Source organism: Penicillium verrucosum (assembly GCF_028828655.1).
Source record: "Penicillium verrucosum strain IBT 35672 chromosome Unknown utg000001l_segment0_segment0, whole genome shotgun sequence".
NCBI lineage: Eukaryota > Fungi > Ascomycota > Eurotiomycetes > Eurotiales > Aspergillaceae > Penicillium > Penicillium verrucosum.
In genome coordinates, this window is record NW_026643210.1 from 2,520,167 (window position 1) to 2,535,282 (window position 15,116).

The window sequence follows — 15,116 nt, forward strand, 5'->3', positions numbered from 1 at the left end:
AATGCGTGAATATACTCGGTACATGGAACCACTTTCGATTATAGTGGACGTGGACTCAAGTCGTGGATCCGCCGTGTGTATATATTTGACCAATGTCTGGTCTTTTAGCAAGCAACATTTAATTTTCAGCTGAACTCTTTCACACAAAAATATTCCCAGAAACGGATGTCTTTCTTCAATATCCCCGACGGGTTCTATGGCTCAATTATATGTTTAAATTCATGGTCGCTCTAACGCAAAAATAAAAAGGTCATTCCCCTCTTCTTCGAAATCACCCACAACCCTGAACCCGCACTTTTCTAGGACACGGCAACTCCCATGGTTCTTCTTTTCACAAAGAGCAAACGCCTTCTCGACCTCTACCGGTGCATCACCGTCAATTGTTCGACGTCCCAGATTCCACCACATCTTCAACATCAATTGCAAAGCCTCCGTCGCATACCCTTTCCCCCAGGAAGATGGATGCACTGCATATCCAATTTCAGGGAAGGGGTCTACTTGATTAATGCTAAGGGATCCAACGACTCGTTTTTCTATTTCCGGGATTGACTTGTCCACAATGGCATAATTAAATGACCGGCCGATGATATCGGAGGGACCACTTGTGAAGATCTTGGTTGCCATCCATTCACGGGTTTCTTCAATTGATTTGAATGGTGTTTTGGGGTGGCTGGTAAAGTTAGCATTGTGGACATTCCTCATCAATACCTAAGTACATAGACGATGATCTTTACTAACTTCATTTCTGCGACTTCGGGCCGGGAACGAATGGCGAACAGTGCGGCGGCATCGGCATCGGTAATTGGCCGAAGAAGGAGTCGGTCGCTCTGAATTGAGGGCCCTGGTGATGGGACGATCACGTAGGTGGGTTGTTCGGGTAGACTCATGTTGAAGGTATTTTATTTATTTCGGAGAATATTCTTGAAGATAAAGATCGTAAAGAATAAATTGGAACATTGGACGGCAGCAGTCTCGGACCTCGGGAGTCCGATTGACTCATGTCTTTGTATCGGCATGCCGAATACTGGGATGAGTCACTGTATAAATACCTATTCCTTTCCAATGTTTTAACTTTTATGATTTTCTACAAAGATTCCCAGCAATGACAGTTTGAAGCAAAGCAGGACCTTTTTTTATTTTGAGGTAGCCACGACAATATGTTTTCGATGCCCGAAACTGGGCCCCGCATCGCGCGTGGCCACTAAGCCCTAAGATCAGGCAGGGCTAGTGTCCGGTCTCAAGGCACTCTCGTTGACCGGCCCGGTTAGACATCAGGTTCACAGTGAAGGCAGAACATGTCACAGGGTTCAATTTGCCAACATAGTACAAGTCATGACCACAAAATATTGAGTTTCCTGAGCCCACGCTTTGGTTTGGGTTCCGGCTCGGGATTTTTGTGCCAGCTTTCGATGAAAGGCCGAATGGGAATTGCCGCCAGCGGGATGATCTTCGTCTTCGCCCAGAATTTGTGGGCGAAATACACGACAAGGATGAACGGCAGGTTGAAATATGTCGAAACAAAGGTTGCAGTACTCCAATGACCGCGCATAAATGTCGTAAAACCTCCGGTGAAGAAAAGAACAATGTAAATGACCAATGAGATCCAAGTTATGTATGGCTGAAAAGGTGCTGCCCATGGGAGCTCCTTGAAGCGATCAATTCCCTGCGTCTTGCATCCGTAGTAGAATCTGAGATAGACAATGCAGATGCAGATCAAGTTCACTAGAGTCGAAATGGAGACAAGATTTTGTAGCCATGTGAATACCGTGCTGGCTGAATCGGAAAGACTCATGTATCCAAGTGCCATGAAAACACCATAGAACGTGACGGCGACCCAAGGAATACCAAAGCGGTTGATACGTTTGAAGACAGCAGGGGCATGACCCTGGGTTGCCATGCCGTACAGGATTCTGGAACCACCCAAGATATTGCTGTTTCCGGACGACCATGCTGAGGTGAGAACAACTGCGTTGATGATTGAGGGAACCACTTTAATACCAGCATGGTGGGCTGCGATCACGAAAGGAGACTGCGAGGCTGTCCCCGACGAACCCAGAAGATTTGGATCGGCAGACGAAACGATCAGACCAACCATGAAGATTGTTATCACGTAGAACATCAAGATGCGGATGAAGATACGTCTGGCGGCCATGGGAATAGCGTGACGAGGATTTCGAGTCTCGGCTGCTGCGAGAGTAAAGTTTTCGATACCAGAGTAGGCGAAGAGAGCGTTGTCGAAAGTTTTCCAAAATCCTAAAAACCGGCCAAGGGACCCGCCCACTCCCAAGTACTGGACGAAGGGGCCATAGGGAGCTTTCCAGTAGGCAAATCCAATGGACTCGCCGTTCGGGGCTCCGCCGCAGGTAATCACCTATCAAAATGAATTAGCACGCAGGTAAACGGGTTCTGGGCCTAAAGGGGGCAATCACCAGGGCCATTATGTTTATACCGATAATGAGCATGATCTTGAGAATCGAAAAACCGAACTCAAGCTCTCCATATACGCGAACAAAGACAAACGCGGTAGAAAGCATGAGAAATCCAAGCACAGTGATCCATATTGCGTTGTTGACAGTGATCCAGAATTCAATGATAACAGCCGCAGCGACTATTTCCGAAGGGATCGATACAGAGTAGGAGTATACCTGGTTCCACCCGTTGGCGAACGCTAGAGCGGGGTCACAGAAGATTTCTCCGTATCGAATAACACCGCCATTTAGAGGTACCAGGGCCCCCATCTCACCAACAGCAAAGACGACACTCGAAACAGTAGCACCGATGATTGTATATGCCAAGAACGCACCCAATGGTCCAGCTTCCACAATGGCACGGCCCGAACTGAGGAAAATACCCGTCCCCACCGTACCGGCGAGAGCAATCATCTGGATGTGTCGCTGATGGAGACCCTGTCTGAACTCGCGAACCTCCTTGAGCTGGCCCGCAGCATTCTCTATGTCGCTACTTACTCTCATTTCGTCGTCTTCGTGGTGTGGAACTTTTGAGTTGGACGCAATTGGGGTATTAATGCCATTGACGTCCTTCAAAGGATGGGTCGTTATAACAGGTGACATTGAAAACCCCGTGGCGTGACACAAAATCTTTGAAAAAGAAAAGACCTGAGATATGTAATAACATTATTATTGCTCGTACTTTTGCACATAACTAATTCTTCTTTTCAACTGCACAAATCGTGGCCCCCGGGTATAACTAGTTGGACAATAACAGCTACTTATAAATGGTGAATTTGCAATCCACATTTTGCTGTTGGCTACTAAACCGGGTCCCTTATTAAACTGCGGCTTTCGCGTAAGATAAAAAAAAATGAAACAAAAAAGAAACTTTTCAGCGGGGTTTAAATAGGGCATCTATTTACTCCCGGGGTCCTCATCTGCTGCCCAGATGTGGAGCATCTCCCGCAAGAGTGGGCCACACTTTGTCAGATTTGGGTTCATCCGGGACTATCGCCAGATGGATACATGTGTCGCGTTTTAGAATCCTCTATTAGTGTGGTGTGTTTGGATGCTGAACCGCTTCAGCCGCGATGAGCATCTTATATTGTAATATAGTCCGCGAGGGGCGGTTTGATGAGAATATAAAATCAAAATAGAAACGAACTACGGTCTAGACTTTCGCATTCTCGAAGATGGAGGTTTTATCCAGCGTAGCAAGTTATTATTATCCCTCAGTACTAAATATTGCGGACAAGAAACATATCATTACACCCAACGTAGGAGCCAAAGGTTCTAAGATTGGCGTATCCATACATATGGCATTTTATCCTAGCATCTTCTTGATTCTATATGGCTAATTTGTTTTTATATTCCTTTGGTCTTATGAGGCTGCAAACAATGCATGCATATCAGACGCCAAGTCGGTCATTTCCGAGCCTTTGGTGTATCACTAGTATATATGAGCTCTTTCGCTTCAGTTCACCTTAATTCATTTTTATTTTTTCTCCGTGTTTAGTTTAATTCCTTTACTTTTAAAGACTTTGGTCAACCTGTATCTTACCTCTCCTTTTCTATATATTAGCTATTACACATCTAGTGAGATATAAATTTCTAGCTATACGTCCATATATATGTATCTTTTTTATATATGGTGATGAAAAGAGAATCAAATAGATTTATATTGAAAAGGCAGCCAGGCTCGAGATAGATCAAGAGTTGGGAATACATCAAGATTTAGTGGCAATCAGTGGCCCCGTTGGTTGTGCCCATACTGGGAAGGTCACCTTCTCACTTTCAGCCCTATATAAAGGTGTTCCTCGCCCAAACAAACTCTCCTTCTTACAACTCACCGCACCACAACGCTGCGACCTCAATTAACTCATACCTGCTGTATCCCACCATAGACGAATATAGAGAACCCCAATTTCTCCTCTGCCCCTACTCAACCCCGCTAACCCTTACGCGCCACAAGCTCATGTGCTCACATCCTAAAACCTTTGAGCCAACCACATCATCTCCCAAGTTATCCAGTCCAATCCCTGAATTACGCTCTCATCATATGATTACATTTTAACGCCTTGTTTCTGGGGTTAGAATAGTCGTTTCAATAAGCAGTTGAGAGTGGGAATGTGGAATTCGGTTCGAACACTTCCAGTGTCGTCCGGCGATAACTGATTAACCAGTTCTATACCTAGATACACATTTATTTGACATTAATGTAAGATTTCCGAGTCCACCCACCCGGTGAACCTTGGGTCTAATAGATAACCGAAATATGATCAAGTAGATCCTCCAGTCCAAGTCTCGTCTGACCCGGAGAGTGCACTTCACTTCAAACTTAGGGCATCAACACCATCATATGGAATTCCAAAGCTCTCGAGCAGGTTGATTGCAGCGGTTTCACCCGACTTGTAAGCACCATGCACGCAGCCATTACCAACAACAGTACAATGCTCACCGGCGAACTGCAAGCGGCTGGCTTTGTGGTTTTCCAACGCATCAACCAGAAGCTGCGGCTCATCTCCAACCTTGTCGGCGGAGTAACTCCCATACCCAGCCAGCGGGTCCTGGGTCCAATGTGTAGTTTCAACATTGATCAAACGGGGTAAAGCCTTGTAGGGTTCTGTACGGAATAATTTGAAAAGCGGTTCAAAAAATAGATATATCTCCTTCGGATCTTGCATGCTCTCGATGCGTTGCGTCAGAGGCTCGGCAATCTGTACGCACAACTCTTTGCTGCCCGTCATAATCCATAGGTTAATTGTCACGGTGGCGTAGTTGAGGATATTATCATTCTCCACAATGGATAATATGCTGGGGGTGGACTGCACGGATGACCCAGACGAAGCATCCGATTCATCTGGTGGAGATGGGTAGAAGACGAACTGGTCATTCTCCTTTGACCAGAAAACGTCGGCGAATTCAAAAAACACTTTGCCCAAGGCTCCATAGCTGAACTTGGACATGCCCTCTTGGATGTCACTCGGCAAGGGCGGGTTGAATGAGATGAGGTTGTGATGATAGACGCCCAGTGGGCTAGTCATGATAACTGCATCTCCCCCAATGAACCCGATTTCTCCAGCAGCATCCCTGAACCGGATTCGAGCTGGCGCGGTCCCGTCTTCGTTCCACTCCACGTCCTCGACATGGTGGTTGAGTCTGATGATGCTCGGATCGTTTCGGAGAGACTCCGCAGTCCAGTTCACGATCCGATCATAGCCGCCCTTCATATATAGATTGCGCTCGGTAATGAAGTAAGAGAGATGTTTGGACGATGCTTGATCCGTACTAGTACCTATCCACAATTCTACCTCGCGGATAGCCTGCGGAGCCCAATCACGCTCGTCTTCAGTGATGAGCTGGTGTTGGAGGACGAACTCTTTCGCGAATTCCTGGACAGGACGGTCCTCAGCCTCCGGGTTAGTTTCGTAAAACCACTCGCAGTAATCCGCGAACTCGTCTGCGACTTTCTTAGCTTTGAACTGGGATCCAGTCCGGCCTTCTCTGGTGAAGTACAGAGGAACACCATCGTCATAATAATATGGAATACATAGCTTGGGAATGAGTTTCACCAGGATGTTCTGGGAAGTTTCATGCATCCAAGCGGCGCCTGTTGAGCATCAGCACAATCTCGTTTTGCTCGCACCCGCCTATTCCGATCTCTGTTTCAGATTCGTATCGTTGTCTTACCAATATCTCGGACATGGTCACCCTTTCGGCTGGTCAGGATTCTTCCACCAATGCGATCGCGTGCTTCTAATACCACCACTTCACAACCATGGCGGTGCAGGACAGCCGCGGCATGCAGCCCGGAAACTCCAGCGCCCACCACAATCACCTTCTTGCGCTCCGACCTCGCTGCGTGTGTTACCTTGATCGACTCCTTTTGAGTCACATCGAACGCAACCAGGCCGGAGCAACAATTACTAGGTTTTATGGGATTAATGCCCGTGATAGGAGAAGAAAGGTGAAAAGATTGAGCCATTCTGAGTTGACAAGTTGACATTCGATGTTGAAGTTATTGAGCAAACAAGGATCAAAACAAGGATCACGTTGAACAGAAGTTGTGAGGGGTTTAGGCTGTGTTATCGCAGTGCGTAGTGACCATGGGAGGACTTTGGTCTTATTGGCTTTTATTGCCAGCAGAAAACCGGCTATCTACGTGGTTTTCTGGATTATTATGGGGTAATAGCCAATTGGATAAGCACTTCTAGTCACATGGATATGTAGATCCATATGAAATATGGAAAATGACTTTTTTATATAGGAAATATGGATTACTTGCACAAATTTCAGGAGGATATTGAGAAGACAACAAAATAGTGGTATCATAACATTAACCAAGTCCTATATGGTTAGATACAGAGGCCACATAAACGACCGACTATTTTGGTTATTACCCACTTTTCTCTATGAAAACTTGTCAGGTTGATACATACTAACTACATATATGTAACTATAACAATAATTAGTATAAAAATAACTTTGAAAAGGGCGGAGAACCAAGCGGTGAATTTTAAACCGCCAATAAAAGCAAAGTCCGCATTGCGATAGGCTGTAGGGGGAAACCTTGGACCGAATCTACAAATGTAGTATTCTAAGGGATTTTGTTGACATCGTCAGATTCTTTATGGAGTAAGAAACAATTTTATCGTCAGTCCCCTTACTGATTCATGTCTTCATGTCCCCCAATCTGATCAGACCCACATCCTGCCCGCATGTACCCGCATCGACTTGCAAGATCACAAGGCACACGAGTAAGATTTGGCGCACTTGGCCGGGATTACCCACGTGAGTCTTAAATAACGTCCAATCAGACCACGATGTAGATAACGTCCTAGGTCGTAGCCTTGAGTCCATCGATGGGTTTAACAACGACTTTCCAGAATATTGTTTAGTTCAAGTCGGTGAAATTCTCGGAAAGAAGAAAGACAAGAGGGAGAAAGGTAATGAGTAAAGAACCTTCCAAGGTTGGAATATTCCAGTACAGAGGGGGCGTGTGACTCGAGGCTATCCGCCTGGGCAGCTGCCTTCCCAATCGGTCACATACTCCAAGCACTTCTAAGGTCACTCCTTCCCCAATACATTCCAAGGTTGCCTTTGCGAACTGCCCATGTGATTTTATATGATGATGCAAGAGGTTGATACGTAAGACCTTTGAGAAGCACGTTTCTTGTACTTCTCGGCGACAAGGTACTACCTTGAAAATCCAAAGTGAGTCATCACGGTTCGATATTCCTGTCCCTTCGATCGAGTGGAAATGACACAGCTTTCCTCTTCTAAGCCTCCTTCCCAGGTGGACCTAGCTTGAGGAAGTAGAAAGATACGCGGTATGCTCTCTCGCCCAACTACCGCCACCTCTTGAACTTGTGAACAAAGGCGTCGATTCGACGACGTGGCGCATATTCGAGCTTCAACGGACGGAAGTGTTGTCATGTAGATGTTACATATGGGTCTCCTTGGTCGATCTTACTGTAAGGGTAAACCAAAATAAATCATATGGAAAAGTACCCACTCCATATAGCATAATGCCCCAAGAGGGATTCAAACTAAGGTCCACTATAAAATACTATCATAGTAAGCTGGAAGTGAAGGAGATGAAAGTTGTAGGAGGGGATATGAAGCCGTAATAAGTCCACTTAAGGTCCACGGCCGCTATCGGGAACAGCCCTAGAGGCGAATATATTTTTCTGGTATAATCTAAGCCATTCTGGTTTGATATATAAAGTGAAAGAAAGTATACAAATGTAATAAACAAAGGAAACATATTAAGTTGTGCTTGGAAATGCTTAGCCTGTTGTTCCAAGGCTTATCTCTTGCAGGACTGCCCCACAGGTCGAAAATTCTTATCCTCGCAATTTTCCTTCTTGTTTTCTTTTCTCCTCTCATAGAGACTCTCTTTTCTCAGTAAAATGTCTCCAGCATGACTGGCTTGCCAGGTCGGGTTTTAATCAGATTCCGATTTTGAATTCAGCAATGGAAGAGGACCTACTACTCAATGGCACCGAACGCATTTGCGTTGACGGGGAGGTCGCATTAATTCCCACACCCACAAATTCTCCAAATGATCCACTGAACTGGAGCACCTGGAGACGGCATTGGCATTCACTGTTGGTCCTTGTGTTTGTTGCCCTGACCGCGGCAACCGCCAATGATGCTAGCAGTGCTGGAAATGGCATGAACGCTGAATTGGGTATTACGTGGGACCAGATCAACATTGCCGCAGGCGTCTTGTTTGTCGCTATTGGATATACCACATTGCTACTCGGCCCGGCACCTTTCTTATACGGAAGACGTATCTCCTATCTGATTTGTCTGGTGTTTTCCGTCGTTGGCTCCATCGGGCTAGCCCGCACACAAAATGTCAGAGACAACATCTGGAGCCAATTTTTCGTGGGCGCCTCCGAATCCTGTGCCGAGGCGCTTGCCCAGCTGTCTCTTTCTGATCTGTTCTTTCAGCATCAAAGAGGTCTGGTCCTGGGATTATACGTTCTTGCCACTAGTATCGGTACATTCATGGGACCCATGGTGTCCAGCTTTATCGTCGACTCTCCCCTAGGATGGAGATGGGTGGGCTGGCTTGCTGTCATTATATCCGGAGGCTTGATCGTTATCTTTTATTTCACATTGGAGGAAACATCTTTCGATCGGAACAACCCTATTCACGGACATGATGCACCTCCTAGCAATTCTGAACGCACGTCGAATGATGTCGCGCTGAATAAAAAGGAGGCACCGATTGCGAGCGTGCAGCCGACACCCTCCGACTGTGAGCCTGACAAAGAATGCGGCCAGGAAAAAGGAAAGACGTATTTCCAGCGCATAGCGCTGATCACCCCATCGCCAACACTGGTCGGCACGGGCTTCAAGCAGTATGGCCGTCGCCTATTACACACCCTGCGCGTCTTCACCTTCCCGGCAGTCCTCTACTCGGGCCTTCAATGGGGTGCCCAAGACGCCTGGTTGACCTTCTACCTCACCGTTGAAACGGACAATTGGTACGAGGCGCCCTGGAACTACACCGACGCTGCAGTAGGAATCATGAACGTGCCGACCCTGATCGGGTCGGTTCTCGGCTGCATTTACGGTGGTTGGTTTTCTGACTTCTTTGTGATGTGGATGGCCAAGCGAAACAAGGGCATCTTCGAGGCTGAGCAGCGTCTCTGGCTCCTGTTGCCTGTTGCGTTCATCGGCCCTGCTGGTCTCATGCTCTTCGGGATCGGCTCGGACAAAGGCTGGGACTGGCATATGCCATACCTTGGACTGGGTTTCATTGGTTTCGGCTGGGGTTGTGCAGGCGATCTTAGCATGGCGTATCTCATGGATGCGTATCCGGATATGGTGCTGGAGGGCATGGTCGGTGTCTCTGTCATTAACAACACTATTGGTTGTCTTTTCACATTCACGGCTCAGAATTGGTTGGATGCGCAGAGTCTTGCGCAGGTTTTTATTGCGATTGGCGTTTTGAGCTTCTGCTTTATTATGACCACTATACCGATGATCTACTGGGGCAAGAAGTGTCGAAAGATGACTCGGAGGCAGTACGAAGCTTTCCTGCTGCTTCGTGATGGACCTTCTTAGTTGAGGGTTTGTCTGGCTCGCCATTTTCCTTATATATTTCTTTATTCATTTTGTCAACATAATTTGCAATATTCTGTGAATTTGGGGGCTCTGGTGGAATGAGAAGGCTCCGCCTGCTCTGACCTGAATATACCATTTCTTCTTAAACCCGCATTAGCTAACCGTTCTGCTTCACTCCTGCGTGTCGTCTGGCAGTGATTTGGCAGTAAGAGAGAGAGACAGAGAAAACACCTCGGGAATAACAGAGGAATATTGTCATTTAAGACATCGGTTCAATCGAGCATGAACCATTTTGGTGGCCAAATCTCCTTTGATAGGTCATTTCTGTGAATAATTTGGCGATGCAACTCAGACATGGCGTAATTATAACACTTCTTGTGCCCCACAGATAAAACATTATCACTTAGACTCTTCATAATTTATGTGAAAGATAGTACTCCTATTGTAGTACAGATCAACTTGTTGATATCTACAAGATACATGTGTAGATAAGAGCATGAAGGTGCACGATGTAGTATTGTAGTAATGAATTTGTAGTTGTACAGATATGGGAGGAGAGAAGCCAACTTTGACGCTCACTTCAAGGATACAGATAGAATCACCACTCTTGTATCTCCCAGACCCTAGTTCCCAGATCTACAAGGTCCTCCTTTTGTAATCGGATATCAGTCTCTTGAGGATTGGAAGGAGGTCGTCGGAAGAGCAGTGTGAATGGGATGGTAAGAGCGTGCTGCGAGACGGTGGTATTGTCGCCAGTCTTCTCTATCACACATGATTGTGTAACATAGGACCGTTGGGAATTTGAATCCCATTCCCACGTCTGGATTGTGACCATGGGCTTCCGGTGGTGGATTCTGATGGTGATGGCCATGTTTGCTTTCCCCTCGGTGGGATCCACCCACATTCTTGCGTCGTTGGGCAATTTTGTGTCGGGCTCTGAAAGGCCAACTTCCAGGACTACCGAGGGCCGGTTATGAACACCACGAGGACGCTGCCTGTGGCCCCAATCCCCATCCGGCTCTTTCGTGTTTCCGCTGCCGACATTGATGGTTACCCGTCCATATGTGAAGATTGCTTCATCGAGCCCCATAGGCCCCAAAGCTGCCACTACTCTATTGTGAAATGCCATGGCAATATCAGAATGCTCGAGCAAAGTCATTCTCAAAATCAATGTGTGAAGTGTCGGGTTATAGAATTGACGAACGCCAACGTCTAGCTTGAGGCCGAAGAAGTCCCTCCGGAACGATAGCGTGTCGATGATTATAACAAAGTATTCTGATATGTCAAGAGAGTTATCAAGCGGTTCAGACTGGAGATGGCGTAACGAGTGTTCTAGGCGCTCAAATTCAACTGTTGCGATTTCCTCAAATTGTTCTTTCCCTTCGTAGGTATATATGTTTGTGGAAGGAGGCAGGTCGTCTAGGTAGCTTTCCACGTCCCTTCCATATCTGGCGCGTGTGGACCCAGCCATTGTTTCGAAGTATCCTTGCTTTCCTACTATGAGTAGAGTATACAGTATCCAGGAAGGAGCAGATGACTTGAGATGTGAAAAAGACCCTGGAGGTCTATATACATATGTAGGTAGGAGTGGTGTGGTTGGGTTACCTCATAATTTGCACATGATGTACATGATGTATCGATCGTACCGGACTTTCCCACTTTCCTATTTGGGCTGTCGCTTTGCAATTGACACCTTTGTGGTTACCGATCCGATGAATCCTTTATCATCAATCTGATCTTTAATCTGATCCTCGGCCTGGATAGCATCATCTGCCGCAATGGCCATGCCACCAAAGCCGTAGCTACACTTAGCAGCTGGTTCTGTTGCTGTCGCTAACGAAGCAATTGCATCAAATTTGGCTTGCCGAGTCTTCTCTATCGGCTTGCCAGAGAACTACTGACCTTTATTCTCATTAAATTCAGTGTAAACCTTCTAGTACCAAACACCTAGCTTCGGCTTCTAACCAGCCGGTCGGTTCTCTTGTACTAGGTGATAGCAATCATTGGCATCATGTCCCTATGCGCCGTAGAAAGAACAACATCTATTGGCTATTCGCTACCTTTTATGGTTCTTCCACTCTTCAACTGCTTCTTAGCAGTTTTGCCTCGGGGAGGGGCATTTATAAACTTCTTCTTCTTTAAATTCAAAGGTATTGAAGAATCCGGAATAGTTAATATCCCCTTCAGCACGCAAGCAGGTATCGCATGACTGAACCATCTACACCTCGCAAGCTATGCTTCCAAAGGAGGGGCCGCTGCGGCTCTCTAGTTTCAGTGAAGCTAGGATAGGGCTTGGACCGTATGATTTTCTAGCCATGTCTATGTCATATTGCGCGCCTGAGATAACGCTCATCGACCGTTTTCCGTTCAACCTATATACACCAAAAAAAAAGCCTAGAAAATTCTCGACCCTACAAATGACTTAAAAAGTCAAAAAGAAATTGTTGTGCATCATCCGTGAATCGAACACGGGCCTCGTCGATGGCAACGACGAATTCTACCACTAGACCAATGATGCTAGTTGATGTGTGGAGACTTCGGTGTTGGCAATATGAGCGGATCGCACAAGTCTCGCTTCCGTAAGATTGGGCTCCACTGCATCTATATTCTCCATGTCGTGTAGGTCTTTAGTATTTATCAATTGAGGCTAATATCATGGTGAGATACTTAAGTATCAAATTAAATACTAGAAAACTTTTATCCTTCATCGAATACGTTACTGCTGAAATATATTTTCACTACTATACTCAGATATACATATCGGAGATTGGTATTCATTTCTTCTCACAAATCAATCTGACGATATTAACATATACAAGATAACAAACAGACGCACTGAAGTAACGCTGATGAGATAAAAATGTAGTTAGTCATTAAGACATAAGTAACTAAACGAACAGATACTTCAAATGCAAAAGTAGGCAGCCCCAGTGAAGAGAGAAAGCATATGCAACAGAATGCAACAGAAATGGCATATATGGGGAAATCATTGTTCATCAGTGTTCAGTGGAGGATTTACGATATTCGGTATCGCCGGAGAGAAAGGGTATTGATCGTCAAACTGGTCCAGCTCACTTCCATCGCCACCGTACCCAATGCTATCGCGATTGTCATCAATGATGCGTCCGTACTCAAGGAGAAGAAGATAGAGATAGATAGTAAGGTCTTCGTTGCGCAGCGCATGCTGCGCCCATTCCCGACTTTGAGACGCCATAACCTCAGCCTCAAAGTCATGCTTTTGGATGTATGGCTCGCTAATTGAGAAGTCATCCACGGGGGATGCTTGTGGTTCCAGACCGAGGAAGTAGGTCATTAATGCGTACAGGTCATCGTAGCGGTTGTCCATAGGGACGAAGTGACGCCAGGGGAAGAGCCTAGAGTCATGCCATTCGCGAAAAATGGTGGCCTTGATCCCTAGGGATTTGCTAAGCTGGAAGGCGCGCCACCGCCCGGAGAAGCTGTGACCATCAATATCGACGAGGTATTTCGCCTTGAACTGCTCGCTGAAATCCTTGGGCTTTTTGTACGTCCAAATATCGTTGTAGAAGGAGCAATTCGGGATACAGCCCCAAGCCTCAGTGAAGCCAACATCGAAATGGTCCAATGAAAATTTGCTTGGGTAGAAGTCGGGATAGGTATGATACTGCCCCGGGCTAGTTTCGGAGAGAATGGAGACCGTCTCTGATCTCATGTCAGTATTGTTGGTAATTTGCACAAAGCGTTGGCGGTGCATATGCTGCCAATTATCTGCAAGCTGAACGCCCCCAGATGTGACGCCACGCCAGAGGAGAGTCTCCGCTTTGTCCTTCCACTCATAGTCGTGTCGCGAATTGTATACATAGCGCTTGTCATTCATGAAATACATATTTGCAGGGAAAAGAATATCGTTGTTCACGCTAACCTTGCATTCGCTGAAGACTGGGACCAGTTTCCTTGTGATGAGGTTGCTGGATGCCGAGAACAAAAACCCGTGGTTTTCTCCGAGAACGGGACCGACGGTGCATAAATCAGAGGAAGCAGTAAAGTTGGTGACAAACCCACCCGAGGGGGATTTGTAGAGCTTGTCGGCATCTCCCACAGTGAGATTGTCATTCCGAGCGGGAGAGTGGGGGTCACAGGAATCTTTGGCGAAGTCCATGTATAGCTTTCCAGCGATGGAGAACCAAGATGGGTCAACACGATCCTCGACATTGGAACCTTCCTCTAACAAATATTTCATGTTTGGGGTGAATCGATCCTGCGCATCGCTGGGTAAGCTTCTGGTGAGGGCTTCGGTGTGGAGGTATTCCTGTATATCCTCAAATGAAACCATGACTCGCGGCTGATCCATAATATTAAGCGCAATATCCATGTCTGGAAGATACCGAGCAATTTTTTTAATCGACTTCCGCAGTGTTTCAACCCTCCATCCTTCAACAGAGGAGTAAACAACCTTCTTATTTCGGATTTGCACACCTGCAATGCCCTCGCTAGATTGTAACTTGGCTGCCCTCTGTCGAATTTCCGCCGGAGGAACCGCCCAAAAAGGCCGCAGATCGCCCGTAATCTGTTGGAAATCGTCCACATTATGCGCCTTCCTTTTGCGTGCGAACATGTACCATTCCTTGAAACCGGGAGGTGGGTGTCGTCCATATGTTTCACGGTATTTGGCGACTGTTTGGCGGAAGCTTGTCGTGCGGCTATTGTCATATTCTTGCCATTTTCGGTTCGCGTCCCTCATTAAGTCGGCGATAGGGTGTTCATCGTGCGCATACTCCCCGAACACGGGACTTGTTTTTGCGGCGAAGAGACCCAGATTAGGAAGACGGATTATAGAGTTGTCGACAGCATGGGTGAGGATTAGGAGGTTGATGAGGCATGTGGTGGTTATTGCGCAGGCCAATAGCAGGTAGAATAGCCTGCGACTCCGAGGGAATGAGCCGAGCATTGAGAATGGTTCCCGAAAAATCGGGAGCTAGGTTTTCAGCTGGACACTAAATTTCGACGACCTTGCAGGGATTATTGACAAGGACAAGCACGAAGGCTATGAAAAGGAGGTGGAAAAGGACATAATTGTAATAGAAACTTAGAAGTTTGAGAGGGAAG

The 15,116-nt window shown here is 46.5% G+C and overlaps 6 protein-coding genes across 6 annotated transcripts; 1 reads left to right on the forward strand and 5 right to left on the reverse strand.

The window, feature by feature from the left end:
- Window positions 1–219: 219 nt before the first annotated feature.
- N7516_000931 (GNAT family N-acetyltransferase) lies at window positions 220–887 on the reverse strand (the record flags this gene model as incomplete). Its single annotated transcript, XM_057213653.1, has 2 exons — window positions 220–670; window positions 739–887. The coding sequence occupies 2 exons, from the start codon at window positions 885–887 to the stop codon at window positions 220–222; spliced, it is 600 nt and encodes a 199-aa protein (XP_057075536.1).
- A 443-nt stretch (window positions 888–1,330) lies between these two features.
- On the reverse strand, window positions 1,331–3,071 carry N7516_000932 (uncharacterized protein; the record flags this gene model as incomplete). Its single annotated transcript, XM_057213654.1, has 2 exons — window positions 1,331–2,371; window positions 2,430–3,071. 2 exons carry the CDS (start codon window positions 3,069–3,071, stop codon window positions 1,331–1,333), a joined length of 1,683 nt encoding a protein of 560 aa, XP_057075537.1.
- A 1,706-nt stretch (window positions 3,072–4,777) lies between these two features.
- Window positions 4,778–6,456, reverse strand: N7516_000933 (flavin monoamine oxidase family protein; the record flags this gene model as incomplete). Its single annotated transcript, XM_057213655.1, has 2 exons — window positions 4,778–6,060; window positions 6,141–6,456. 2 exons carry the CDS (start codon window positions 6,454–6,456, stop codon window positions 4,778–4,780), a joined length of 1,599 nt encoding a protein of 532 aa, XP_057075538.1.
- Window positions 6,457–8,426: 1,970 nt separating this feature from the next.
- N7516_000934 (uncharacterized protein) lies at window positions 8,427–10,031 on the forward strand (the record flags this gene model as incomplete). Its single annotated transcript, XM_057213656.1, has 1 exon — window positions 8,427–10,031. One exon carries the CDS (start codon window positions 8,427–8,429, stop codon window positions 10,029–10,031), a length of 1,605 nt encoding a protein of 534 aa, XP_057075539.1.
- A 598-nt stretch (window positions 10,032–10,629) lies between these two features.
- Window positions 10,630–11,502, reverse strand: N7516_000935 (uncharacterized protein; the record flags this gene model as incomplete). The annotated part of the gene is made up of 1 exon (XM_057213657.1): window positions 10,630–11,502. One exon carries the CDS (start codon window positions 11,500–11,502, stop codon window positions 10,630–10,632), a length of 873 nt encoding a protein of 290 aa, XP_057075540.1.
- Window positions 11,503–13,017: 1,515 nt separating this feature from the next.
- N7516_000936 (uncharacterized protein) lies at window positions 13,018–14,958 on the reverse strand (the record flags this gene model as incomplete). The annotated part of the gene is made up of 1 exon (XM_057213658.1): window positions 13,018–14,958. The coding sequence occupies one exon, from the start codon at window positions 14,956–14,958 to the stop codon at window positions 13,018–13,020; it is 1,941 nt and encodes a 646-aa protein (XP_057075541.1).
- Between the last annotated feature and the right edge of the window lie 158 nt (window positions 14,959–15,116).